We start from the raw sequence: 26,196 nt of genomic DNA, 5'->3' as shown, positions 1-26,196 counted from the left end.
CTGCTTATGTGTCACACACCACATGGCCAGCTAGGGTTCATAAATGTTACAATGACATTTCTCAGTGAATGCATTTGTAGTGGTTGAAAGCAATGTTAAAGTTGAAAAACGCTTCAAAAACGCAGCGTCTGAACTAAGCCTAAGTAGGAGAGGAAATTTTCCGTCTGGGGTTAAATATTTGGCCTTACAGGCAAGTCATTAACCTGCAAAGGATGTACCTTGACATATTTCCAAGCAAAACCCGCTTTGGTTTCCTTTTCATGTGTTTTTTGTGGCACCAGGAAAACTGGCATGAATCTCGGAAAAAAATGATTAAAGCTGTAAGCTAGGAGTCAGGAATGCTTCCGGGGGCAATCCCCATGAGGTGCCAGTGTCATTTGAGCAGTGTTTCCATCATTTTCAGACGTTTTTAGACCTTAAAAGGACCCCCGGGGGGGGGATCGTGATAAAAATACTCAGGTCTACCATAGACTTACATTGGGCTCGTTGTTCTGGCCGAGTACTCGAGTATTCCAATTTGCTTGACCCGTGCAACGAGCACCCGAGCATTTTAGTGCTTGGCCATCACTAGTTATCAGCAGAGATCAAACCTTGATTCAAGGCGCTGCTATTACATAGAGAAGCCGGATATGATCGCAGACCACTTTATACATCTGTTAATGTACATGTACAGTGGATATCAAGAAAGGGTTTATGAAAAAATAAATGTTGATGCTCAACTAATGGACTGGATGATGTATCAAGGGAATAGACCTATAATCTTGATAAAGAAAATTAGGTGGACAGAGGGATAATATTGGTGAACGCTCTTATTGGAAGCTTTGTGTTGTGGCGTTGGACTGGAGTCTTCATAAAGCATTTTTGACAGGCAGATCTTGACATGCCAGGCATTATCACACACCTTTACATAGTCACATACACATTCAGACATTCAAAATAATTGAATATGGAGGTTATTATAAGATGCAATTTGAAAATTTATTAGAGTACCTTATTAAAAAAAGGAGTGTATACGAGACCCAAAAGAAATTTTAAATAATTTCATAATCTGTCATTATTAATAACTAAACTTTGCTAAAAGAAAATCAAGAACATCACATAGATAAATTTTCAGAAAGGAGGTTGTCATTTCCAGGATGAAGAGTGTTTCAGTGTGTGGTAATCTCCAATTATACTATAGAGAAAGAGGGATAAAGATATATTAGAAAACCAAATACGTCCTATTGAATACATTTTGTCAAGTAGAAATAGACAATATTTTATTTTACAGCTGATTTATTCTAGGGATTTAGCAATCAAATGAATTATTACCAATATCTAAAATATTAGGGTGGCTCACATGTATGAACCAGAGGGAAGAAAGTAGATAAAAAGCATCTTTAGTTCTATAAAGAAGCAATGCATTCTGGTATCCTTCATTTTGATACTGAGGACTCTCGATTTTTAATATTTATCCTCTTAACTATCCAATGATTTCAATAGGAACTGAATATGCTCATTTCCTCAGTAGCGGATTCAAAGGATCTGAGAATTATATTGACAAGCCAATGATTTTAATTAGAATTGGGCAATGCTCATTCCCTAAGTGGTGAACTCAGAAGAACCCGGAATTACAGAGACTACTCAACGAATACAACAAGAACTTAGTAATTCTCATTACCTCAGTGAATGCTGTTTAGACTATTTTAGCTTAGAAATAACAGGTAATACTCTGAGGTTACAGCAAATTGTCATACTATGATGAACTTGCTATCTGCACTCCCATCTAACAAAAAAAGTGATGGTCCAAATAAAATTACTTTGTGAAGTCTCTAGAATAAGTTATTGTGGAATTGTGAGATAACAGAAAGGTTGCCTCAATCTTGAACCACATATCTTGGCCATAATAAAGAATAATTGCAAGTGTCTAACTCTGGAAGACCTGTCCTGTTATACATCACATAAAAAAATTGACTTGAAGGGACACTGAGTAAAGAATATTTTTAATGGTAAACCTGTCACTGGGAATTTGAACACTTATGAAAATGTTTCATCACAGTTTATAGTTGATTTTCAAGAAACTAAAAAGGTTGACTCTTGGTCTTAATGGGGCTCACAATCTACATTCTCTGCCGGTATTTCTTTGTAGTATGGGAAGAAACCCCCACAAACACACGGAGGAAATGTTGTCCTTGGTGGGATTTGAACCCAGGACAATAGCACTTCAAAGCAACAGTGCTAACCACTGAGCCACCATGACATCATCCCTTGTCACCATATTAAGCTCTTTACTGAATTGTTTAACCATTAATGAATATTTAAAGAGAACTGATCACTGGATTTTTTTTAATTTAAACTGAGTTCCCTTTCCAATTGCTACTGCTCCACAGATTATAAAACAGTTATTATTATTCTGTACCCGTCAGTTCCAACGTTATGACTGTCGATAATAATGGTACAGATTTTACCATCAAAAAGCTAGACCTCTACCACAAATATTCTCTGAGTGCTTCATTTTTCTTCTCTGGACAATAAAAACATGGCCACACACAAACAGGGAAGTTCTGTATTATACGACTAGATGGTTGCAAGAAAAATGTGCATCATTATTTCCGAAGGGCAACATTTTGTAATATAGGGGGTCCGGAAAATAAAGAAAAGCTGTTCCAGAATCAATGGAGCTAATTTGAGAAAGCAGTTAGTTTTCAATTAAAAGCCAGTGAAAATTCCTCTTTTATTGTCCTCTTAAATGAAAATATAAAGATGAGGCTGTAATACTCACTGAAGTTATATGACCCTGTGTACCCTTTATACTGATTGCTCCAGTCACTATAAAATGTTATCACCAGGCTATTGGTATGGGAGGTAATGACAGGGATACTTCTTAGTCCACAGAATGGTCCATAAGTATCTTTCCCATCTTGGATTTGTATATGATCATACATGCAGAAATACCCATACTCCATATTAAATTCACTGATGGTCAGGACAATCTGAAAAAAATCCAAATCATACATTGTAACTAGTGAAGCTTACTTTAATATATTGGATCACGTAACACGTTACAACACATGGATATTAATAAAGCATACAAAATAGAAAACTCTATGTTGAATATGATTGTGAAGAATCATGGGGCAAACACATGCATTGATCTTTGCTCTGTAACAATATGTTGATTGCAGAACTTGTTGCTTGTATGATTGTAACAAGAAACAAGAGAACCTTACCCTGCGTCCAACTGGAGCTGTGATCGTATAGTTGCAGCTCAGGTTGTTTCTATAGTTATTAGGGTAATTGGGGGAAGTAATGTTTCCTTGGGGTGCATAATACGTTCCTCCGCATGGAACTGTAAGAAAAAATTTAAAGAATATAATATAGCACAAAAAATATGATATTCAAAAATTGTAAAAAAAAGTATACATTTTAATTTACTTCTTTCACGACTCAACACTAATGTCTTAAAGGGAGGGAGATGGCACAAAATGACTGTTCAAGCCAAGTACAGGCACTCATTGAACCCTTGGCGTGGCCAAACAGTTCACTGCACCTTCCCACTTGTTTTCCTTCTATCTCCTCCCTTACATCTATTTTGATTGACAGCCAGAAAGAGCAGAAATAGATGGAAACAAGTCGGTTGGGAGATTCATTGAACTGTTTGGCCATGCCAAAGATGCACCAAGAGCCTGTACTTGGTTTGAACTGTTATTCTCTGTTGACAGTCTCCTTTTAAGGTATGTAATTTTGCAAAAATGCCATTTTTTTCTTGAGTAAAATTGATAGAGTTGTCATGTTCCAATGAGGATGTGGATCTTAAAGGTCTATTGATCATATTGAAAAATACAAAACAGTATAGTAAATTATTTTACCAAAATAGAATGTTACACTGTACCTGTGCTGTATAAAGCTTTGAAGCCTGTCCCGGCAACACTGCTATCACTGGAAAACTCAACCAGTAATTGGTTGGTAGATGCAATAACTGGAGGCACTGCTCCAGAGCCACAAGTTCTGTTTATAATTGCAGGATAGCTCTTAGTAGGACCATCATAAATCATAATGTAGTCAGAAGCACAATTAGGAGTTGACTGGACATCAAAGGCAACAAAAGTCAATGAAACCTAAAATCATAAAAAAGTCATGATTTAGTTCTTAGTAATGAAACCACAGAGAACTATCCAACACCATTGTAGCGCGGCAAAGAACGAGGTCTAATGAGTTGGTGTGAGTAACAAACACTAAAAATGATGGAGAAATAAGTCATGAGCATCAAAAGAATGAAACAATTGTATTGTAAGTTGGACTATAGTGATGGTTTTGCTATTTAAACTTTTAGATTTATAGATACTTATTCAGAATTTTCCCATATTAACAGAATAGATGTATGTTGATCACAGTTGGGTAATCTAACCTACAGACATGGTCCAATAGTTATTTAAAAATATGGTTTCATTTATACCACCATATATCAGGAGAGATAATCCATGAATGTTGTCAGAAAGGAGCATCTTCCTGATATACTAGAAATTAAATCTTGTTATAAAATATTGTCCTGTGTCAAAAAATGGGGAACTTGACAATAATTCTGTTTCTTCATTACTGTACCTGATTTGATGGAGTTCTAATCAGGAAAACGCAGCTGGCATTATTTGGGTACGCGGATGGGTAGTTGGCTGAGGTCAGATTTCCACTTTGCTGATTAAATAAATTACCACAAACATCTAAGAGAAGGATAGAATCATTGAAGCAATGTTTATGAGTATGAAACAGATCTTTATTGCCCTATAATGGTTCTAATGTCCTGATCTGATAAATCTTGGTTACAACTTTTTGAAAAATGTGGATCTGCAAGAACTTACTGCACTGATACAACCGGTTGATTTTGGAAACATCGAGAACACTTAGTCCATCTCTTTGTCCAATTGGGACGTTGGGATCAGGTTTGGGCACAATGGTGGCTTGTCCTGAAGTGTTACTGAATGCGTCACTGTCAGATACACAAGATTAAGAAAAAATTAGTGGAAACGTGAGATTGTGGCAGAATAACACATCATAGAAATGAATATTCCAGATTTTATATTAGTTTTGGTCTTTCTAGTAACCAGGTATAATTCCTGATGTCACTAACCAACTTACCGTTCGTAATGCATCACTGACGAGTAGTCGTACTCCACACCAAGATTATTAGTGTTTGCTTTATTAAAGTTTGGAAGATCACCTGTAAGACAAGAGAACTGTATTAGACTGGATCTTATAATGATAAAAATATCAAATTAATGGCGACTTCTTACGACATTAGCAAGACTAGCATTCACAAGGTACGCAGTGCCATCACTTTATATTGACTTTGCATTTAATCAACCCTTTTGCACAAAATCCATGCAAAAATTCACAGTTTTTCAGATTGGTATATCTGAAAACTGTTCAATTTGGTTACGTGCATATTTTTACAAGGTTTCGTAAAACCCTTAACCTATTGCAGCAATTGCTGCTTCAAAATCACCACACATATCTGAAATTATTATTGCGCCTCTAGGACAGAAAGACAAATATTAAATAAAATTAAAACAAAATGTTGTGATTTTTTTTTTCACACTTCTTAATAATTCTCAGTTTGATTCTCAATTGTTGTTCGTCTAAACTGAAGATCAACAAAGCTTTAATACACCCTGTGGTCCCACACTGCTTTTCTGTTTACTCAGCCGCATGACTGTTCTGATAACAAGATGTATACTTTGATACCTGGATAATTGGACAAAACAAATAAAGCCAATTGAAAAAATAGTTCTTTGTGTAACGAAATTCCAAGACTCAAACTTTTTTCTTTTTTTTTTTTTTTTTAGAATTTTTGTTCTGATAGGGCTGAAAGAGAACAGTGTCTTGAGGGAATCTTTTCATTCTTAGGACTTTTTTTCTTATTTTTTCATAGATTTTTGACATTTTTTCATTTTTTTATTAATCCATAGACAAAAAAGTATGTAGGCTTTGTAGTAAGTTAGGGAAATGTTGCACCCTGTAGAAATTATTCTTCACCACTTATGCTTAATGTATAAACTGGTCACATCAATAGATGAGGGGTAAAAGATCTCTTGTGCTGTCTGTCTTGGGACCAATTTTCCCATTTTATCTTAGATGAAATCAATGCAAATACTTATGTCCCAAAAAACTGAGAAAAGTATTCAAGGAGTGATACCTCTATTGGCTAACCAGAGATATTACATTTGCAAGCTTTCAGAGCTCAAACGGCCCCTTCATCATGGCTATGACTGATGACGACAAGTGACTTGTAATATAATCAGACAAGGTTTCCCCAAAAAGGTATTATCTATTAGTGAACAATGACTCTCAAATATTAAATTATCACACATAACCCATTCTATTAGTCAAAAGCACAGAGAAGGGTCGGAGAGTATATAGATCCTTATAAATGTATTTAATCAGAATATTAAAATATATCACATCAGAGTAACACAACTAAGCAGGAATATATGGGGGTAATTAATTAGAGAGGATAGTGATATTTAATTGAAATGGAGTAACATATGTAAAACTAGTATATAAAGGAATTATATATATACAGTATGTATATATATATATATATATATATATATATATATATATATAGTGCAATTTAGTAAACATAATAGCTGCATCTATGTATCAAGCAGTCCCAACAGAGGTCCTGATAAAATACAGTTACTAAGCATGCAGCAGAAATGCTCAAGCAAAATGCATCAGTGCACACTATGAAAATGCATAAATAGGTCTCAATGGAATCAAATATTTGTAAGACGCAAAAGTGTGTGCAATATAACAGAAGTTGTAAGTAAAGTGCAATAGTGCATACTCTGCAAAAGAAGGCTATAAGTGCATATGTACGAGCAAACTCACGTGATATAAGAGCTGTAAACCCCGGCCTGGTGCCTTATGACGAAGACTGTGGCGAAATGCTCCTTGAATACTGTTCCCAATTTTTGGGGACATAAGTATTTTCCTGGCTATCAAGGTGCCACAATTTTATTTTGCATAGTACATCTTGGATGAAATAAAGACTTTCTACAAATTTCAACCAGGAGCTGGAAACTTTATCTTTTTTCCACTTACAGTTTTCGTGAGCAGGTGGATCATGATGTGCCGTGCACACTAGACCATATGCGGTAAGCTTGCAAATCTTTCTCTTTTTTCCATTTTCTCATAAAATGTGCAGGAGCGTTCTCTGGGCCAGTGCAATTTGAAGGTGCAAAGTGAAGTCAGCAATAAAGTGCACACTGCAACCCCCAGGTACAGCAAAAAGCACATAAAAAAAGCAAGACAGGAGGGAACAGATCACTTTCATCGCTTATTACTGGCCACTATTATTTCTGATCCAGTTGTATTTTGGACAGGAGCAGTAGCTGATATGATGTGGACAGCAATAGACATGAGTGAATTTGATTGGGTCAGGGCTTATTCGACAAGCTGTATAGCGCTTACCGCATAAGCTGCAGAGTAAACCCAGCTTCCTGGAACGCTCCAGCTGATCAGCTGTTTGGCTCCACAGCTGCATGTGTTGTGGCTGTGTGACAGTCACGACACATGCCTGGAGAGCCCAACAAACAGGCTCTCCATGCATGTGTCGTGACTTTGACACAGCCGCGACACATGCAGCTTCGGTGACGAACAGCTGATTATCAGGAGCTCTCCAGGAAGCCAGGTTCCCTCTACTGCTCATTCGGTAAGCACTATAGCTTGTCGAATAAGCCCTGACATAATCAAATTTGCTCATCTCTAGCCAGCAAGAGAAGACAGAATGATAGGCAATCATAGTGTACATTGCTTTTGTAGAGCTTCAGTGTTGATGAGACCAAGATTAATTAAAAAATTGTGTCACCTCCTCCCTGCCTTCCTGCTGTGAGGTGGCATCTTAGAGATGTGCCTATTCCAGTCAACCCCTCTGCAATTCAGCATTCAGATCAAGTGAATTACCTGGTGATATATACTGGAACATGATGGTGACATAGCTGTCACGGTCACTCCTCATATGTTCATGGTAGAACCCCAGGGCATGGTTAAGCTCATGTTGTATGATTCCTCTGTACATGCAGCCAGCTACATCTAACGCAAGCCACTGTCCTCCACCGACACGGCCCAAATTTGATGCACAACTAGATAGAAAGATGAAAAATAAGACTTTACTATAATGCTCCTTAAAATGTTATTTTTATCATAAGGTCTTTATTATCATAGGCGAAACATGGAAAGTTATCTGTAATATTCCAATTCACATCATGCAATAGTGCAGCCAGAATCAGCACTGTTTCTTACAATATTATTTAAGGATTATAATTGAGTTTAAACACACTATTATAGTCCTTAAAAAAATTATATGAAAGAGTTTTATTGCTATAAAAGTTTGTAAGACTTTTTTTATAACTGTTTTTGACACATATTTGCTCCCTAAGTATCACACATGGACCTCTACAGGTAAGGTAGTGATTATTCGCCACTCACCACTATTTGCATATTCACATGCACAAGCGGTAAATGGAGACTTACAATTACAACTGTTTGGCTTACTGTTACACTGCTTCTTGGCCGAGAAGGTGGCCTGGAGGAAGCTTGATAAAATACAGCTGTAGCCATATGTGTTGATTTTAAAACTTGAAAGAGTAGCGAGTGGCACATCATCTTTATCTGCTTATGTAAAGCTTGTTGTTGAGAACCATTGGGCATGACAAAAACATCTGAAGAGGCGTTTGTAGAGCAATGGAGGTGCTTTTTTTGGATGGATTGTGCTCTGCATAGAATGTATAGTTTGATAAATCTCCTGAGACATTATGCCTGCTAGCACAAGAGCTCCTCTTTATATCAGCTCTTTACTCAAAAGAGTAAGGTGACTTACAAACAGTTGCTAAGAGATTCTCGGTCTTCATATGAAGCTTGTACATTATAATGGATCATATGAGCAAAGTTGTCCTACTGAGTCATTCATCTTATTTATACACAGATGAGAGCTGGGCAAATTGATACCCACTACTCTGGTCTGTCATAGAAATTATTAAAATCTCTGAAGCCCCTAGTGAGGGGGCATTCACCCTCCTCCTTCCTCTTTCTCTCACATGGAATTGCCGTAGCAAAAATAGCTGACTGTCTCCTAGAATTAGACTGGTACAAGGAGCATTAAATTGCAGTAAGTTAGGTTGTTCATTATCCAACTATACCTAACTAAAATGCAGGCACCTCCTTTTGGAAATAAGGGAGCTAGCAATACCAAGGAGGATGTCTTTTGTGCATAAAAGAATGGTATATAGATTGGACAGGTAATTAAGGCAGGAAAGGTCTTTTCAGAGAGTTAGATATTAAGGGTACATGTGTTTACACATAGACAGTGGAAGAAGGTATTGCTCCCCCCAGACTTGGGGTCTCTAAAAAAAGTATGAATATCGGGGCTTGAAAAGCTCTGATAGTGATGGGGCATACATATTTAGCTTCAAGACGAGTCAGTGAAGTAGATGCATGCTATTTCATATTGCTTTAGATTAAATGTAAAATTTAATAGTTCTGTTCCTTTTGTTCTGAAACCCACACCCGGAAACCGTACACTATCAGAACCAGAACCAAGCCTCCAGTCAGCCTGAATAAAACATTAATGATGGTGGCAGTGAGTAGTTTTGTGTTATCGGGGTTATCATGAAGTTTGCAGCGACTGCATTGGGAGTATATGCAAATATTCCATGTGCGAAATCGGAGGCGTATGTAACATACAATCACTGTTAATTTCTCAATAACTGGCCTATTAGTGGAAACAGCCTGCAGCCTCCTCCGTTGATCGTCAGTCAATCACGTACTTGCCCGTAACATGGGGCAGCAGAGAGCTGTTTGTTCCAAAGATAACAGAGGGTGAGTCCAGTTACGGCCCCCCTGGATGTGACCTTTGACAAGGTACATCAGCCAGGTCAGTACTCTGTGACCACTGGATGTGAGACCTGCATGTTTCCTTCCCTTCCAGTATTCGTAACTCTTTTGATTAGCAGTAAAGGCATGATGTCATGTGTGCATAAGGTCGCAATAATGACATTGAGCTAACCCGGCTAATCAAAAGAAAAGCCAGGAATGCATAGGGGTAAGGAGGCTTGCAGGTCTCTTATCCAGCATTGACCTAACCTTTGGACCTTAGTCCTGTAAATTGATTCTCCCATCCCTAATACAGGTACAATATTACTATACTCATAGGTAACAATGACGTGTCTAACTTTACAAGTGAGGGGAATTTCATATTAAACTATGAAACTAGTGAAGCATGTAAAATCAATGATCACAGAAAGCAATAAATACCAAATGTAATGAATTGGGATGAACACAAAAAACCCATATAGTTACAGAAAAAAACAACAATTCTATTTTGTTAAACTATTGAAGGAATTCTACAATCTCAGCTAAAATTCAATTTTGGTATGTGAACAACCTGGTTCACGTATACAATGTATCCTAAGAAACTAAACATAATCATGTCATTGATAGAGGTGCTAATAGTGGATATTTGTAAAATGATGATTGCATTTCAACATACCCAAAAAAGATGGTCTTGGTATAGAACTTGCTATAGAACACACTCTTGGAAGGATGCCGCTTACTGACTAACTTCATATTTTTTTTACTCAACTGGTGACTGTCGATGCACACCTTTGTTTTTCAAATCTCCACTTCTCATGGTGCTATTATTAACAAGGCTTTATTTTGTAGCTTAGGAAATATCAAATGCATTAACAAGGTTGTCCACATGTGAGATTTTATAATTTCTACTAAAGGATATGGAAAATCTCTCCCTTTTCATTGATTTGATTTTAAACTCTTCAATTAATGAGATATGTAAGTATCTCCAGACAGTTTGTCGAAAACTGGAATTTTTCCAAGCAAGAATGTAGTATACAACCTTTGTCAATATGCAGAACATATGTCTACAGAATGAAAATAGAGAATCTATTGACAAGCTTAGGCAATGTTGGGGAATGTGACTTTCCTTTTTACCAAAATGTTCAAAACTATGACTAAATATCACTGTATTAGGGAATTCATCTCTACAGTCCACCATACTCATCAGTTGACTGTTGGGAAAATGATGCTTTGGCCGATTGTTTGGCAGAAAGGCTATCTCAGCTGGTTATTGAACGCACAGTTGAGCTGGATGAGCCAAGAGCTCCTGTGTTCTCTATGAGACAGCCATCATCGAATATTTCTCCTGAGGAGCAATACAAACCACAGTCTGAAATTGAACATGGCCAATTGACATTAGTTGACCGGCACCACCATATACATTAGTGTATTAATCAAACCCATTGATATTGGTGGGTTCGGACAATATTGGACTGATGTGTTCAAATTAGTGCTAACCAGGCTTCATAATTCCTCTTGCTTCACCTTATACAGATCTATAAGACTAGATTATAATACAAGCATAACATTTTACTCAAAGAAATGTAGTAAAACCTAAAGGGAAGAACCCACCCATTTCCAGATGTAATGTTGATGTAATTACTCTCTGCTGCCCGAGGTGTAAACCTTACACAGGTAAGTGATTCATATTCCTCCATGGCGGTCTTAAACATCAAGCGCTGCCAATCGTCTAGTGTTTAAAAAATGTTTGTAATTAATCTTTTGTCAAACAGTTATCATGGTCTGCTTAGGTATAAAAAAGGCAAGAAAAACTTACTATAAACAGTTGCTAACGTGTAGGGCACAATGACCGTCCCATCTGCAGATTTGGGCCATAAGCACTGTGTACAGGTTATAGCATTGCGTCCAGTTTTCACCAATATGTCACCCTCTTGTACAGGCAAGGTTTTGTCTAAATACAGAAAATAGCGATAGTTTAAATGCTACAAGAGAAATGTTCACATCGAGTAATTGTCTTACTTATGCAGTTAATAGATTAAATTAAATGTTATTACATATTAATTAAATGTTACCTAAAGTTCTTACCTTTGTTAACCTTCAATATTTTAGAAAAGACTCCTTCAGGTTCTTCTTCCTTAATATCTGTAAGTTAACACATGTACATAATAAAGCAATCCTATATTGTAGATTTATCTTCAGCTACTATATTTTCTATGGGAATAGATTTCATATTTATGTTTTGTAACTCTATGAAAAAAGGAAGGATAGATCCGGCTACTCTAAATAAAATCTTGAATCTTTATTCGATCATGTTAAAAATATTGAAATATATCCCAAATATATAAAAAGACAATATACCAACAAATTTCTAAGTGTGTAGCATCATATTTATATGAATTCTAATTACTTTTATAATATTAACATTCAAAGTATAATCATTTAGAATTAGTTTGTTTCATTTTTGTTTTAACCTTTGACTGTTAATTAAAAAAAAATAGGGCAAATAATCAAATAATATAAGTGAGCGTTATGAAATTGGTACATTAATTTATATACACTAAATGGATATCATTATTTTGTTATAATTCTTAATTAATGAGTCCTATTAGACACAGTGTATAACATCTGTCTCCATGTTCCCCTATGTATAACTCCTGACCCCTCGTCATACCATCTGCCTTTCCTAACATGTGACAGAATGGCTGGTGTAAAGAAGTCAGCGATACTGTTATGGGATCCACCGATGTAACGAGTCAGTCCATGGCATTTTTTTACCTCCTAAATCTTCCATATCATCTGTAACGTGATATTATTGAGAAGCGGGAGGAGCCGAAGCATCTTGACAATGTAACAAAGCAGAGCGGGATGACCAAGTGTTGAGGAGCCATGGGCAGAAACATCCTCTAGCTCAACATCAGCAGAAAAAAACATGCCTTCATTGGAAGATTCATTGCATGGGTTTTCCATGTTCAAGCAGCTGAATGCAATCTTACATCGCCAAGCACAATACCAAGTGTTGAATGGAGTAATGTAAAGCTGACACCACTGTATTCTGGAACAGTGGTCTGTGAAGTGACAGATCATGCTTCTTTATTGGCCAGTCTGATATTCATGTTAGTCTGTACAAATATCCTTACCTTTTCTTTACTATTAGTTTCAGTTGTGTCTTGACCTGAAGACCTCATTACTTTTTCATGGACTGATTGCTAAGGACACACTGCCTGACAAGCCTATTTAATAAGACCCCGGTTGTAAAGCAATGCATCCCAAGCATCCAGGCTGTCAGAAGTCAATTAGTTCATCCCAATCATCGTTAACTAAGGTTATTGATCAGATTTGTGCAACTAGACATTTGTATGTGAAACCTCAGGACTAAATGTTTATCACAAGACATGGCATTGTCAACATTATTAAACGTAAATTGTTTTCACAATTTTAGCTATCATTTTTCTCTATTAAATATTGAAAAATCGTACCTGATTCAGGCTGTGCCAATTTCTTTATTTCATCTAATCTAATATCTGTTAAATTAAAAAGTTTATTAATAATTGAAACAAAAATACTGAAGGGTATTAATTGTTTACTATATGTTAGTGCTCTGCTGTATTTATGGATTGGCCAAAAGTAAAAAAAAAAAAATCTGTTTTGTAAAATTCTGTGAAAATGGAGCCGTGATCAATCAGGTGCACCTCCACTCCATTTATTGTTAATGGGATTGCCAGAGATTGAGAGCTGCTCTTGGCTGGTGTTGTGCATTCCCCTAAGAATAAATGGAGTTGCAGTCTGCATGATCGACTCATGCTCCATTTACATCAGGTTCCTTAGAGCCCCAGTTCTAGGGATCGATGGGGTCCAAATAGTCAGATCCCCAGCAGTCAGGAAGCTATGCACTACCCTTTGGAAGGAGGATCACTTCCAAATTTAAGAATACGCATTTAAAAGGAAATCATATTGGCATGTTTCTACATAAAACATATTAGATGTGATATTCCATAGTGTAATGTACCTGCTAGATTTATATTCCAATGATCTTCATCTCAATAATGATATTTCCATTGACTGTAATTAAAGACTAGGGTTGTGTTCCTTAGCCAGTGATAAATTAGCCACATTTTGTTCATTGGCTTCTGCTAATGGTTCTCCAGCATAACATTGATATGAATATTAGAATAATTTACAATATTTCACAATTTTTTGACATTTTGTGACCATTATTTAATACTTTCCCTTCTTTTACCCTATTTAGTACATCATCCAGATGTACTGAGCAGTGTAGCTGTGAATTCTGTACTAGGATGAGATAAAGCACTGGGAACAACCACCAGCAAAGTTCTGCCTTGTTGTCCTCCTTCTGCTTCCCACGTTTCTTTCCCCTTTCCCTACCCTGTAATTTGATTGCTCAATGTGCTGGATGTCCACTTTAGCAAGATAAATTTTAACTGTTTTTCAGAGTGAATGATGAATTCAAGAGGCAGGCTACGGGAGAAGTGGCTCATAAGTGGAAACAAAAGCATATTTGCTTCATAGCATACAGTATATTATAAGATTTATTACATTTGCTTGTACAATTGATTTCTGAAAGGTGTGTTGATAGTTCAGCGCTTGTTTATGAATTTACTTAATTTTATATAGTAAATATAAAAGTATTCAATAAAGACAAATAGTAAAAATAAAGCGAGGACACTGAAGAATAACCCAAATCATATCCAAGAGAGTTCTTACCATTTCCTTTTAAGCCTGATATGGAAAACTGTAGAAGAAATATGGGTAATCATTAGTTACACTTCTTGAAATGTTTGCAGTAGATTAGGTCAGCATAGACAAGATGGAATTTTGGGCAGTAAAATTTCCAACATAAACTGCGTATTGTATATAAATTCTTAATCACTCTCTCATTAAAGAAAAGAAGATAAAGCAATTACTTGCAATTTCCATTATTATGAATTTTTAAGGATACATTTCCCAGAATGACAATCTGTGAAGTCACTGAGGATCTAACGGGAACATAAGACCTCCAAAAACTCATTTATCGGTGATTTATCGGTGATGACGACATGCTCACCGCTCCGTCCCACGGACTTGGAAATTGGAAGAGAGCAGTAACATTTCACTGTCTGCTCCAGTGAGCCAGATACACTGGATTTGTCTGCTCTTTTCCTGCAGATTACCACTATATCTAGAGGTAATTAGCATTTCTGGATATGACATGCTCTCCATAAAGACACATAAGAAGGCAAAAAATCTTCTAAAAAAATCATAAAACCAACTATTAACACGAAGGGTGACACAAAAATGTATCAGAATTGTACAAACTGGTAAAACCTTCTTAGCAAAGATTAGGCAATAACAAAAGTAAATGGCCTTATTGTTCTCCAATATTGTCTAATGTTACAAAAGGAATATTTCCAAATGATCCACCCATCCTCCTAAAGTGTTTATCTGGTAATTTTTCTCTCTGAAAGATAATGTTGTCCACACCTTCACCTTGGCAAACTGTTGGCTCCCTCACTGCTCTATCTCTGTTTTAATTCAAATGCAAGTTAAACTTAAGTGCTTTGGGAGTGTTAAAGCACTTACCAAACCTTTGTCTCCCTTAAGCTATGTATTTCCTACCTAGACCCACCTTCCTCTGTTTGACTAATGACTCACTGGATGCTGTGTACTCAAGCCAGTGAGGCTTCGTCAAGCCTCAGAAGGTGTGCCTGGGTGGAGAACAGAGTCAACGAGACCGCACTTGAGAAGTGCTTTGATCATGCCCAGAGCACTTAAGCTTCATTCAGATATGAATTAAAATAGATTGCATAGGGGAAGATATGGATAATGTTCATCTTTCAGAGAGCAAAATGACTACATACAGAGTTCTGGAGGTGATGCTGGTGAATTGTTCTGATAAATTCCCTTTAGCCAATCTAAACTAAGGATTAAAGAATGGAGGAGACGTGAAGAAAGTTTAGGAAAAGGCTTTTCTAATGGGGACATAAAAATAAATCTTACCTGTAGAGGTGGAGGAAGGCTTGTCACGGGTCCCACTACAAAAAGTAGTAAAAGGAGGTTCATTTTCACATCCATGTTGTTAGTTCTATAATATTGGAAGGAATTGTCTCTTGACGAGATGCATGCCAACCATCATGTCAGGTCAGCCTTATATACATGCATCTATCCAATCACAAAGCAGAAATAAAGATATCTGTAATGGTCTGTAGGAGATCCGGGAACAGATATAAGCCTGTTATAGATGTACAATTATTTTTAGAGTTTGACTACCATGGAGAAGTTCTTTAATTCGTTCAGCAAGTCCAAGTCTACTGATGGAATTAATAATTATGTGACTGTGTCTCAAAACTGACTTAAAAAACAATGTTTATACCCTGTCACTTATGCATATTATTTTATTAATTTTTTTATGTAAATACATTTATAATGTCTAGAAGAGACGTCTTCTTTATACGTTTTAGAATGCGGGTACCTACAATGTATATAATCTATAGAATTTCCACTTTGCAAAGTTCTTTTCACTTTTAGTATTCAGTGATATCTTTGCTGTGTAGTGATCTGGATTTTGTAGTGGAGAGGGTTAATTTTTTAGGAGACAATATATGTGCTTAAAATGTTTTTGAAAGGAACATGATATATCATTAGTGAAATTTAGTAATGGGACTGACGATGATGATTCTATTTTTTGTGGCATTTTTAAACCTATATATGATTTAAATTTGGAATTAGAAAAAAAACACATTCTTTTTATTCTTCACTTTTGGTAAATTTCAGCACAAAAGGCCATATTTATTACTTGCTGTTTTTTGCACTTTTTTAAAATCATATGATATTCGTTGACGTTTTATGTGCAAAATTCATCAAAATGCGCTTTTCTGGAATTTCAATTAAAAATGCTTTTTATTTTTGTCTTTGGCCTGTTTTGCCACTTTTTAAGAGTACAACATTTGTGCTAAGATATCTGTGATATAGTGAAATGTGGATATATTTGAGTGAAATTAAATTCAACTAAACAATTGCAATGCATTTGTCATTTTTCGTAATTTGCTTTTGCACTAATTCAGCAAAATGGTGGCTGGCTGAAGCATAACCAACCATCAAAAGGTTAAAAAATACTCTGACTCACTTTACTGCTCCACTTCTGCGACGCTCTGTACCATCCCATTGCATTTTTTTTTATCACTGCTGTACTCTGTGTTATCACACTAGGCCAAGACCATTAGCTCTGATGAGTAGAGATGAGCAAACATTTGAAAGTTTGAGCTTGTCGTATTCAGTCGAACTTTATTCCAAAGTTCGGTTTGGGTAACCAAACTTGACCCCTAACCCAATAGAAGAGAATGGGGTCGCTAACTTTTGTGCTGTGAAAAAAAAAGAAAAACAATTATCTTGAACCAGGAGGAGGAGGTCTAAGTGGAGGAGGAGGAAGTGAATGTGTAGGTGGAAGAGGCGGAGGAGGAGGTGGCCAACACTGCCTTGTGCTTCTACTGAGTCCCCACTGTCAGGTGGGAATGCTGTTAGTAGAGCGTCTACCTGCGTGCACTTGTATTCCCACATTTTCTGATTGCGCTTCAGTGATGGAAGTAATGATGGTACATTGTCTTTGTAACAGTGATCCAGCAGGTTGGCAACATTGTAATCAGCACTGGTAACAACTGGGCAACTCCGTGGTCATTGCACAGAGTAAGCAACATATATTGGCTCATGGGTTCTGGGCTGGCCAGAGGTAACAACAAACTGTCCTCAGTGGGAGATGCATAGCCTGTGTCCTATGTATTCTCCCAGCCACGCTCTAGTGAGGCCATAGAGATGCTTTGAGTGCCACCCTGCTATGAACACGGTCTCTCATCCTCCTCATCCATAAAAACTGTCCCCTGGCTGGAAAGTTGTGTTCCTGGCTGCTGTTGGTACAGAACCCCACCTCCGAGCCATGTGTGGATGAATGTCCTGATAATCATGTGATAGTTTCCTGTATGTACTGCTCCTCTTTCTCCCATGCTATCTCCTCATCCATCATTGCCTGCAGCGGTTTTTAAAGGATCCAGAGAACTGGGATAGTAATGCTGATGATTGAGTCATCAGTGTTGGCCATATACTCAAAGCAGCACAAACACGTCAAGCATTGAGACTCACTCGTTGGTGGTGAAGAGGTGGTGTTTCGCAGAGTGATTCACCAATGTGTGCTGCATCTGAAACTCCACTATTACCTCCTTCTGTTCTCCCAGTCTGTCCAGCATATGCAAGGTGGAGTTCCACCTTGTTGGTTTGTCGTATGTGAGGCAGTGAGTGGGAAGGCAGAAGTGAAGCTGCAGCACAGACAGGCAAGCAGCAGAAAGGTGAGAATTCTGAAAGCACGCACAGACAGCCCACATTTTCTGCAGCAGCTCTGACAGATCTGGATAATGTTTAAGTAAACCCTGCACCACCAAATTCAACACACGCACAAGTAAGGGATGTGCGTAAAACAGGCTAGACCCAGAGCTGTTAAGAGATTTTGCCCTATATTGCACACCAACAGGCTGCTCTTGAGGTTCAGCAGCATCAACCACTCATTTGTCTGTTGTTTAATCCCCATATACAGCTCCTATGTGGTGTGGGATCTTTCCCCAAACAGATGAGTTTTAGAACAGCCTGCTGTCGGTCATCTCTGGCTGTGCTGAAGTTGGTGGTGCAGGTTTTACACTAACCAGATGAAGAGGTGGTGGAAGAAGCAAAGGAGGTAACCTGGACAGAGAAACATCCAGCAATCATTGGTGGTAGTATGACATTCGCCAAAACACCTTCTGCCTCAGGACCAGCAACCAATACATTTACCCAATGGGCAGTTAGAGAGATTTTACATCCCTGTACATGCTTACTAGTCCACATACTGGTGATTATGTGGACCTTGCCACTGATGGAGTGCACACCTTATTTTGTCCACAATATTTTTGTGCAAAGAAGGGTTGGCCCGCCTGTAAAAGTAGTGGCAGCTGGAAAGCACACACTGTGGGACAGCCACCGCCATCAGTTTCTTTTTAAACAGTCTGTCTCCTCCAGCCAGAATGGCAGCATTTCAAAGACCAGAAATTTGGAAATGCTGTCATTCAGGTGTTGATGCTCCATGACACTGCTGGTGGTTATGGTACTGACACATCCTCTCTTTTTGGGGTACCAGGTGGCCCTGTAGATTGAGAGTGGGAGGAAGGGCCAAGACTGCACCAGAAGAGAGAGTAAGAGGAGAATTTTATTAAATGATAACCCCAAATTAGTATTTAATAGAGAACTAAACAAGAACTAATTTTAAACAATATCTTTATTTCAACGTATTTAGGATAAACATACCAACACAACCCCTTAAAAGACCCTTCTATATAAGACAGGGTTAACTATCTGGTCTGCATATATATGGGCAGAGGGATGGGGTACCTATCTGAGATCTAAACCTACACGTCCCTGTGGTGCCCCCTACCTAACTGCGGAGGTTGGCACCCTCTTGAATGCAATATGGCGCCCCCGCTCCTCGACGGCTGACCCTCAATGCCCTATGGGTCCCTAGTGCACAATGCGTCGTGGACACCTCACACCTGCCCACTCCTAGGGCCCAAATATTACAGACAGTTACCAGATATGATATTTCCACCAAATAACAAAATGACAGATAGACTCACTGCCTCTCAAGGCTCAATCAAATAAAAATGGCACACTTAGCCGTCTGTTCTAAGCCTCCTTCACTGGCTATCGCACCCTTATGCGTCCCTACCAACACTGCCCTGCCTCACAGCGGAGGTTGGCACCCTCTTGATCGCAAAATGGCGCCCCCGCTCCTCGGCGGCTGTCCCTAGGATGCCCTAAACAGGTCCCTACAGATAATTAGACCCGCTGAGGGAAAGTGCCTATGGGGCTGTGCTGGTGGGCTACAGTATAAGCATTAAATCATCATGTCAGCAGGAGATGCACAGTGAATCAGAACATACTATATGTCAGCTCTGTTATTAAATTTATCACACAAAGCCAAGAGAGATGCAGTCTTATCTATGTACTAAAGACACATATATATAGTAATATTATTGTTATTTTAGAATATATACATGGTGAAAAAGTCAAAATAATAACAGTTAAAAATCTGTTGCACTTATCTGTGCCCAGATCTCGCCTCTACGCGTTTCCCCCCCATGATATGGTTCCTCAGGAGGCATATGGGAAAAAAACCGTGTGTGACCACATCGGTGATATGCTGTGCCTGATTGCAGGTGCAGGTGTCTTATATAGAAGGGTCTTTTAAGGGGTTGTGTTGGTATGTTTATCCTAAATACGTTGAAATAAAGATATTGTTTAAAATTAGTTCTTGTTTAGTTCCCCAGAGTAAGAGGAGACTCAGATCTTTCCTGTTTTTTCAAGTGTGTACTCCACTGCAGTTCCTGCTTTTAATTCAAATGTTTTGTCATGCAGGTGATGCTCAGGCCCAGAACATTTATGCCTAGCTTCAGGCTCCGACTGCACAGTGTAAAAAGCACTTATCTCTTGTCCACAGCAAACTGCCTGATGAGTTGCCACCCAAGGAGCTCCTTAGAACTCACTTTGGTGTGCTCATTTCCTTGGTGCGATGGGCAGTAGCAGATGACATACTGGCTAGGGGCCAGCCCGTGAGCTTTTGTATCCTGCTCCCTCTTTTGCTGTGTAAATGAGGCATTGTGACCACCTTCTCTTCCTCCAAAATGTGCACATCACCCGGACAGCCTTCACTCCATGTGGAGTTCAGAACTTCATCATCCCCCACATCTTCTTCCACCAGTCCTCTCCACTGCCCTTCTTGACGGCCTACACAGTGCAGAAAGACGCAGCAATTAGCACCTGTGTTTGATCACCAGAGATTTGCTGCAGTCATCAATTAACCATGTTGATGCTCTCCTCATTTTTCCACCCCAAAAATTATACAGTGAAGAAGAGAAGGTGCCCAGCAGATTATTACACCCTTAGGATACTCTGCAACAGGCTATTAGGGCATGCTACACTAGGCTGTTTGGCACACTGCACCAGGCTGTTATGGCATACTGCACCATGCACTCTGCATCTTGCTTTTCGAACATTGTGCACCAGGCTATTAATACACTCTGCACAGTTCTGGATCTCTGCAGCAGGCGTTTACAGTAGGGAATGCTGCACCAGGCTATTATGGTACTGTGCATCAGGCTGTTATGGCATGCTGCACCAGACTGTAAGGGCACTCTACATGAGGCTGTTAGGGCATGCTGCATCAGGCTATTATGGCATGGTGCACAAGGCTGTTTTGGCATACTGCACCAGGCTGTTAGGGCACACAGCTCCAAGCTGTTGGAGCACTCTACACCAGGCTGTTTTTGCACTCTGCACAGGGCTGTTTTTGCATGCTGCACCAGGCTGTTATGGTGTGAGCAGATTGGTGAATGCAGTGACGGACAGAAGACAGAGGAAGGGTTAACACATTTAATTCACACTTAGATACTCCATGCAGGGAGGTTAAAGGTTAATTTGGGGGTTTGGGTATGCAGTACAAAAATATAGATAAGATGCAGGGGTTAAGGAACAGTGGAAAAAGGTATTAACAGTTCTTGGGGGTTAACTTATCTTGTCAGATTTTTATCATGACGTGGTCATCCTGGAACAGGTGATGGCACTAACAATGGCTGACATGGCGCTTGTCCAATATGGTCCTGGAAGTAACATTGATCTGACTTCTGGCGGCAGTGGTTGGTATCCGATACCTTCCACTGAGCCCCTAGTCCATGTACTGATGTGGCCGGAAGAGCATGGGCCACAGCACTGTTTAAGCCCGACAGGACCTGGAAGATATACACTGGTGAATCAGGGCACAGAAGACAGTCCTGCTCCCGGTCTTTCTCTGGCAGCATGCGCACAGTACTCACGAGCCCGGAATGCTCAACACTGCGCTTTGTGGTCACCAACGGGCACACTGCAGGTCACTCCTCACAGGCTCTGTTATCGGTGGCGGGGAAGCTCGAGTGCGGGCCTGCGCTATACTGACGCTGAAGGGCCGGAGGGCCGGAGCACTCACGTCCCCCTGCTGTGAGCTGTCTCTTCCCACCAAGTCTGCCCATTTCTGCATGCTGAGTCTGTAAACCCTTAGCCACACCCCCTCTTTCCACCTGCAATGAGACAACAGAGGCAACAGCCCTGACAGTTCCGGGACAAAAAAGGTACCTGTGGCACGTCCCTCTTCTTACAATGGCACACTACACCAGGCTGTTATGGCACACTGCACCAGGCTGTTATGGCACACTGCACCAGGCTGTTATGGCACACTGCACCAGGCTGTTATGGTATGATGCACCAGACCGTTTGGGCATGCAGCTCCAGTCTGTTGGGGAACTCTACACCAGGCTGTTTCGGCACGCTGCACCAAGCTGTTAAGGCATGCTGATCCAGGCTATTAGGGCATTCTGCATCTGGCTGTTAGGGCATTGTGCAACAGGCTGTTATGACACTGTGTAACAGGCTGTTATGGCATGTTGCTCCACAAGCTGTTAAGACTCGCTGCACCAGGCTGAGATGAAGTGGTGGGCAACCTGTGATCTGGTATATATACAGGCATGACTGTAATAGCTCCAGAAGTTCCCACAGCCTAAAAGCATGTTGGGTTGCTGTGCTGCAGCCTTTCAACAAAACTTATTCTGCACTGAACCCAAACAGTAAAACGGACTGTCAGGAGAACGTCCATGTTCAAAGTTCAGAATGAACCCCGAACTTTATGAGCATAAAGTCACACCACAGGTCATGACATTATAACCTTCCGTGTGCTTAGATAGAAATGTATCGGGCCTCTGCAGTGGTGATCAGAAGATTTTCCAAAAACCAGATGGGGGAAGATGAAATGCCTAGTGGCTGCAGAGGAAAGTTGACTTAAAATATATTTTTAATTATCTACCTCTTACATGATCTTATTTTCTACAGCATATATTATTTTAAAAAAAGTGCTGACATTTAAGGAGAATAAGCTGCAAATTAAAAAGTAGCAAAAAATTGCCAATAAAGGTGCAAATACAATAATGATTTAGACCCAAAATGTTTAGTCATTAACCCCTTACTGATATCTGCCATACATGTACGGCGCAAATCATTAGCGGATGTACTGTATGTAGCAGACTCGCAGGTCGTGGCTGTGTATTTCAGCCAGGACCTGTCTCTAACAATTGCTTATAGCACAAAGCACAACCCCTGATTGTTAAACTGTTAAATGCTGCTGTCAATCTGTGACAATTACATTAAACACACACCTGCAGATGGGCACACCATTCAATTGGCCTATCGGCACACCTGTGACGTGATCGTTAGTGTTGAGCGATACCTTCCGATATGCAAAGGTACCGGTATCGGATTGGATCGGCCGATATCCAAAAAATATTGGATATCGCCGATACTGATACCCGATACAAATGCATATCAATGGGACACAAAATATCGGAATGGTTCCCAGGGTCTGAAGGAGAGGAAACTCTCCTTCAGGCCCTGGGATCCATATTCATGTATAAAATAAAGAATAAAAAAAAATATATATTGATATACTCACCCCTCTGACGGCCCCGGCTCTCACCGGTCCAAGCACCTACCTCCGTTCTTAAGAATGCAGAGTGAAGGGCCTTCGATGACGTCGCAACTTGTGATTGGTCGTGTGACCGCTCATGTGACCGCTCACGCCATCACAAGCCGCGACGTCATCGAAGGTCCTTCACTCCCTTTATTCTTAGGAACGGAGGCACCGCTAAGTGCCAGGGTCCGCCGGAGGGGTGAGTATATCAATATTTTTTATTATTTATTTTTTACATGAATATGGATCCCAGGGCCTGAAGGAGAGTCTCCTCTCCTCCAGACCCTGGGAACCATACACACAGCACACTTCCGATTCTGATTTCCAATATCGCAAAAATATCGGAACTCGGTATCGGAATTCCGATACAGCAAATATCGGCCGATACCCGATATTTGCAGTATTGGAAGGCTCAACACTAGTGATCGTGGATCATCGACGGGGTCTTCTAAAGACCCCCATGCCTATCTTCATGGATCTCCTTTGAAATGCAGCCTGTGGCAGGGCTTCAACAGGAGACCATGATTTTCACTATATTGAGAAATGTTGTGGCATTGTTGTATGTAGCAAAAACAATCAGTCGATAAGAGGTTAAGGTCCCCTAAGGGGATTAACAAGTACAGTGAAAAAACATTTTAAAAATATGAACATATTAAAATAAAAAATAAAAGTTAAATTCACCACTCTTTTCATCCACTAAAATAAAGAAAACAAAGTAAAATGCACATATGTGGTATTGCCGCTTTCAGAAAAGCCCAATCTATTAAAATATAAAAACAATTAACCCGGTCGATAAACACCCTCAGTAGAAAAATTTCAGGAACACCAAAATCACGTTTTTATTGGTCACTGGAATACCACAAAAATGTTGTACCAAGATATTAAAATGTCATATCTAACCCAAAATGGTATCAATAAAAACTTTGTCTTGTGCTGCAAAAAATAAGCCCTCACACAGCTCCATCGATCGAAAAATGAAAACGTTATGGTTCAAAGAAAATGGCGACTCAACTCCCCAATTTTTTTTTTAAACTTCTGATTTTATTTTCACTACTAAATACATTTTTAAAAAAACTTTACCTGTCTGGTTTCTCCATAACTGTAATAATGTGCAGAATCATACTTTAAGAATATTTTTACCTCAAAATGTATTTCTAAAAACATTGTCAGAATTGAATTTTTTTCGCAATGTCACCGAACTTGGAATTTTTTTCCCATTTTCAGTACATTATTTGGTAAAATTAAAGGTGTCTTTCAAAAGCAGAACTCATTGTGCAAAAAGGAAGCCCTCATATGTTCATGTGGACAGAAAAATAAAAAAGTATCGGCTCTGAGAAGAAGGGGGGGAAAAAACAAAACCGTAAAAATGGAAAATGGCCACGTGAAGAAGGGGTTAAAGATGAATGTATATTTTGATTTTCAGTGCTATTTCTTCTCTATTATTTCCTCCAACATAGCAATATGAGGGCTTGTTTTTTGCAAAGACAATAGTTTTGAATCGTGCCATTCATTTTATATAAAGATCATGTTGCAAGGAAGTGGTGGGAACACAATTCCAGCATTGTTGTTTTCGTTTTTTTACGGATTTTATTGTATTGTAGCAAAACAAATGTGCTAAAAATGTTAAGGTGTTTGTACATTTTTGGTTAGAAAAAATGTTAAATGTTGCCAATTACAAAAGACAGTGGAGGTGTCACCACTATTATCTGGCCAGTTTGTGCACCTTGTCGTGTTGTGCACCTTGCAGCACTATGAAAATTCCGAGGAGTTCTCCAGCTCAGTATACTTAATAAAGTAATGGCAGCCAATGAGTGTTTTGCATTTTAACTGTCGGAAATGTATCCCTTTCTTGGGATCAGCAACAGGTTTGTTGTTTCGATAGTGAAGACCTAAAAGCTTTTTAGCAAACATGTTAAAAGTTCATACTCACCTGCTAAGGTATATTCACCAAGTCATAGGTCTTGGTGAAAAGCATGACAGGAACTTTGAAATTGCAGAGTAGAAGAGCACAATCTTTCAGACAGACATGACGCTGCAGTAGGGACAGCAACTTGTAACAGCAGAAACGAGTTGGTAGGCAGAGTGAAATGTACGGACAGCACCTTGGAATAGCAGAACCAGGTAGGTAAACATGCACCATGATGTACCAGAGCCAAGTGTGCGGTAGCACTTTCAGGAGGCAAACTCTGTGGGGATTATAGGAGAGACCAGTGGGTTAGCCAAGTGGCTCGGCAAGAAAACTATAGGCGCTAGCAATGTGCTAAAAAAGAACAAAAAATAGCCAGCTCACCCTTCCTGCAGTATTTGTAGTTCATTTGAGGCTCTCGACTTCATTATTGCCAGACACCAACAGACCAAAGTGTTAAGTTCCAGCTCTCAGTGTTAAAATGCTCTTCTTCATCTCCTTTGTCATGATGTAACTCTAAACCCACCATAAACATAATTTCAGTAATAAACCTCTCAAATAGTCAGTCTGAGGAGTCGTAAAATTTAACCTCTTGTGTGTCACAACCTAAGCACATAAGTCATAACACTAAAGATGCTTATACACTAAAGATTAGGATTTTCTCTACTACTATTAAATGATACATGCTCCCAAATAAAAAATATTAATAATAATAATAATAATAATACAATTATATGGAAATCATGACAAACAGAAAAGCCATTCACCCCAGGCACTGAAGCAAACCCAATGTGAACAGCATCCAAACCACTGATGGGATAGCATTATCTAAATTGTTAATGCGGTCAGTTTTTTTTTTACCCCTTCATGACCTATGACATAT

At 39.0% G+C, this 26,196-nt stretch overlaps 1 protein-coding gene across 5 annotated transcripts; it reads right to left on the bottom strand.

Moving 5' to 3' along the window:
• Nucleotides 1–962: 962 nt before the first annotated feature.
• Nucleotides 963–25,780, bottom strand: LOC143768806 (embryonic protein UVS.2-like). 5 transcript variants are annotated; one of them, XM_077257448.1, is made up of 16 exons: nucleotides 25,698–25,780; nucleotides 25,338–25,593; nucleotides 15,844–16,075; nucleotides 14,572–14,599; nucleotides 13,326–13,370; nucleotides 11,935–11,991; nucleotides 11,666–11,800; nucleotides 11,461–11,578; nucleotides 7,942–8,120; nucleotides 5,113–5,194; nucleotides 4,836–4,963; nucleotides 4,582–4,697; nucleotides 3,872–4,097; nucleotides 3,210–3,328; nucleotides 2,762–2,972; nucleotides 963–1,174 (listed from the first exon to the last, which is right to left on the bottom strand). In XM_077257448.1, the coding sequence occupies exons 3-16, from the start codon at nucleotides 15,916–15,918 to the stop codon at nucleotides 1,170–1,172; spliced, it is 1,524 nt and encodes a 507-aa protein (XP_077113563.1). In that variant the 5' UTR covers nucleotides 15,919–16,075; nucleotides 25,338–25,593; nucleotides 25,698–25,780; the 3' UTR covers nucleotides 963–1,169. The 5 variants fall into 5 exon arrangements, with proteins under 5 accessions (XP_077113563.1, XP_077113566.1, XP_077113574.1 ...); XM_077257451.1 differs by having other exon boundaries at nucleotides 15,844–16,005; XM_077257459.1 differs by lacking the exon at nucleotides 13,326–13,370.
• Between the last annotated feature and the right edge of the window lie 416 nt (nucleotides 25,781–26,196).

The sequence above is a fragment of the Ranitomeya variabilis genome, chromosome 1, assembly GCF_051348905.1.
Source record: "Ranitomeya variabilis isolate aRanVar5 chromosome 1, aRanVar5.hap1, whole genome shotgun sequence".
Taxonomy (NCBI): Eukaryota; Metazoa; Chordata; class Amphibia; order Anura; family Dendrobatidae; genus Ranitomeya; species Ranitomeya variabilis.
The sequence above is the reverse complement of the archived record's forward strand: the minus strand, read 5'-3'. Positions and strand labels throughout refer to the sequence as shown.

What these genes read in the sequence shown, in the direction of transcription:
- LOC143768806 (XM_077257448.1), bottom strand. Translation starts at nt 15,918, where the DNA reads ATGGATGTGAAAATGAACCTCCTTTTACTACTTTTTGTAGTGGGACCC. An exon ending in TTAGAACTCCATCAAATCAG is followed by an intron (nt 4,098 to 4,581) that starts GTACAGTAATGA and finishes TTATGATTTTAG; the next exon opens with GTTTCATTGACTTTTGTTGC. An exon ending in CAAAGCTTTATACAGCACAG is followed by an intron (nt 3,329 to 3,871) that starts GTACAGTGTAAC and finishes TTTTTCTTACAG; the next exon opens with TTCCATGCGGAGGAACGTAT.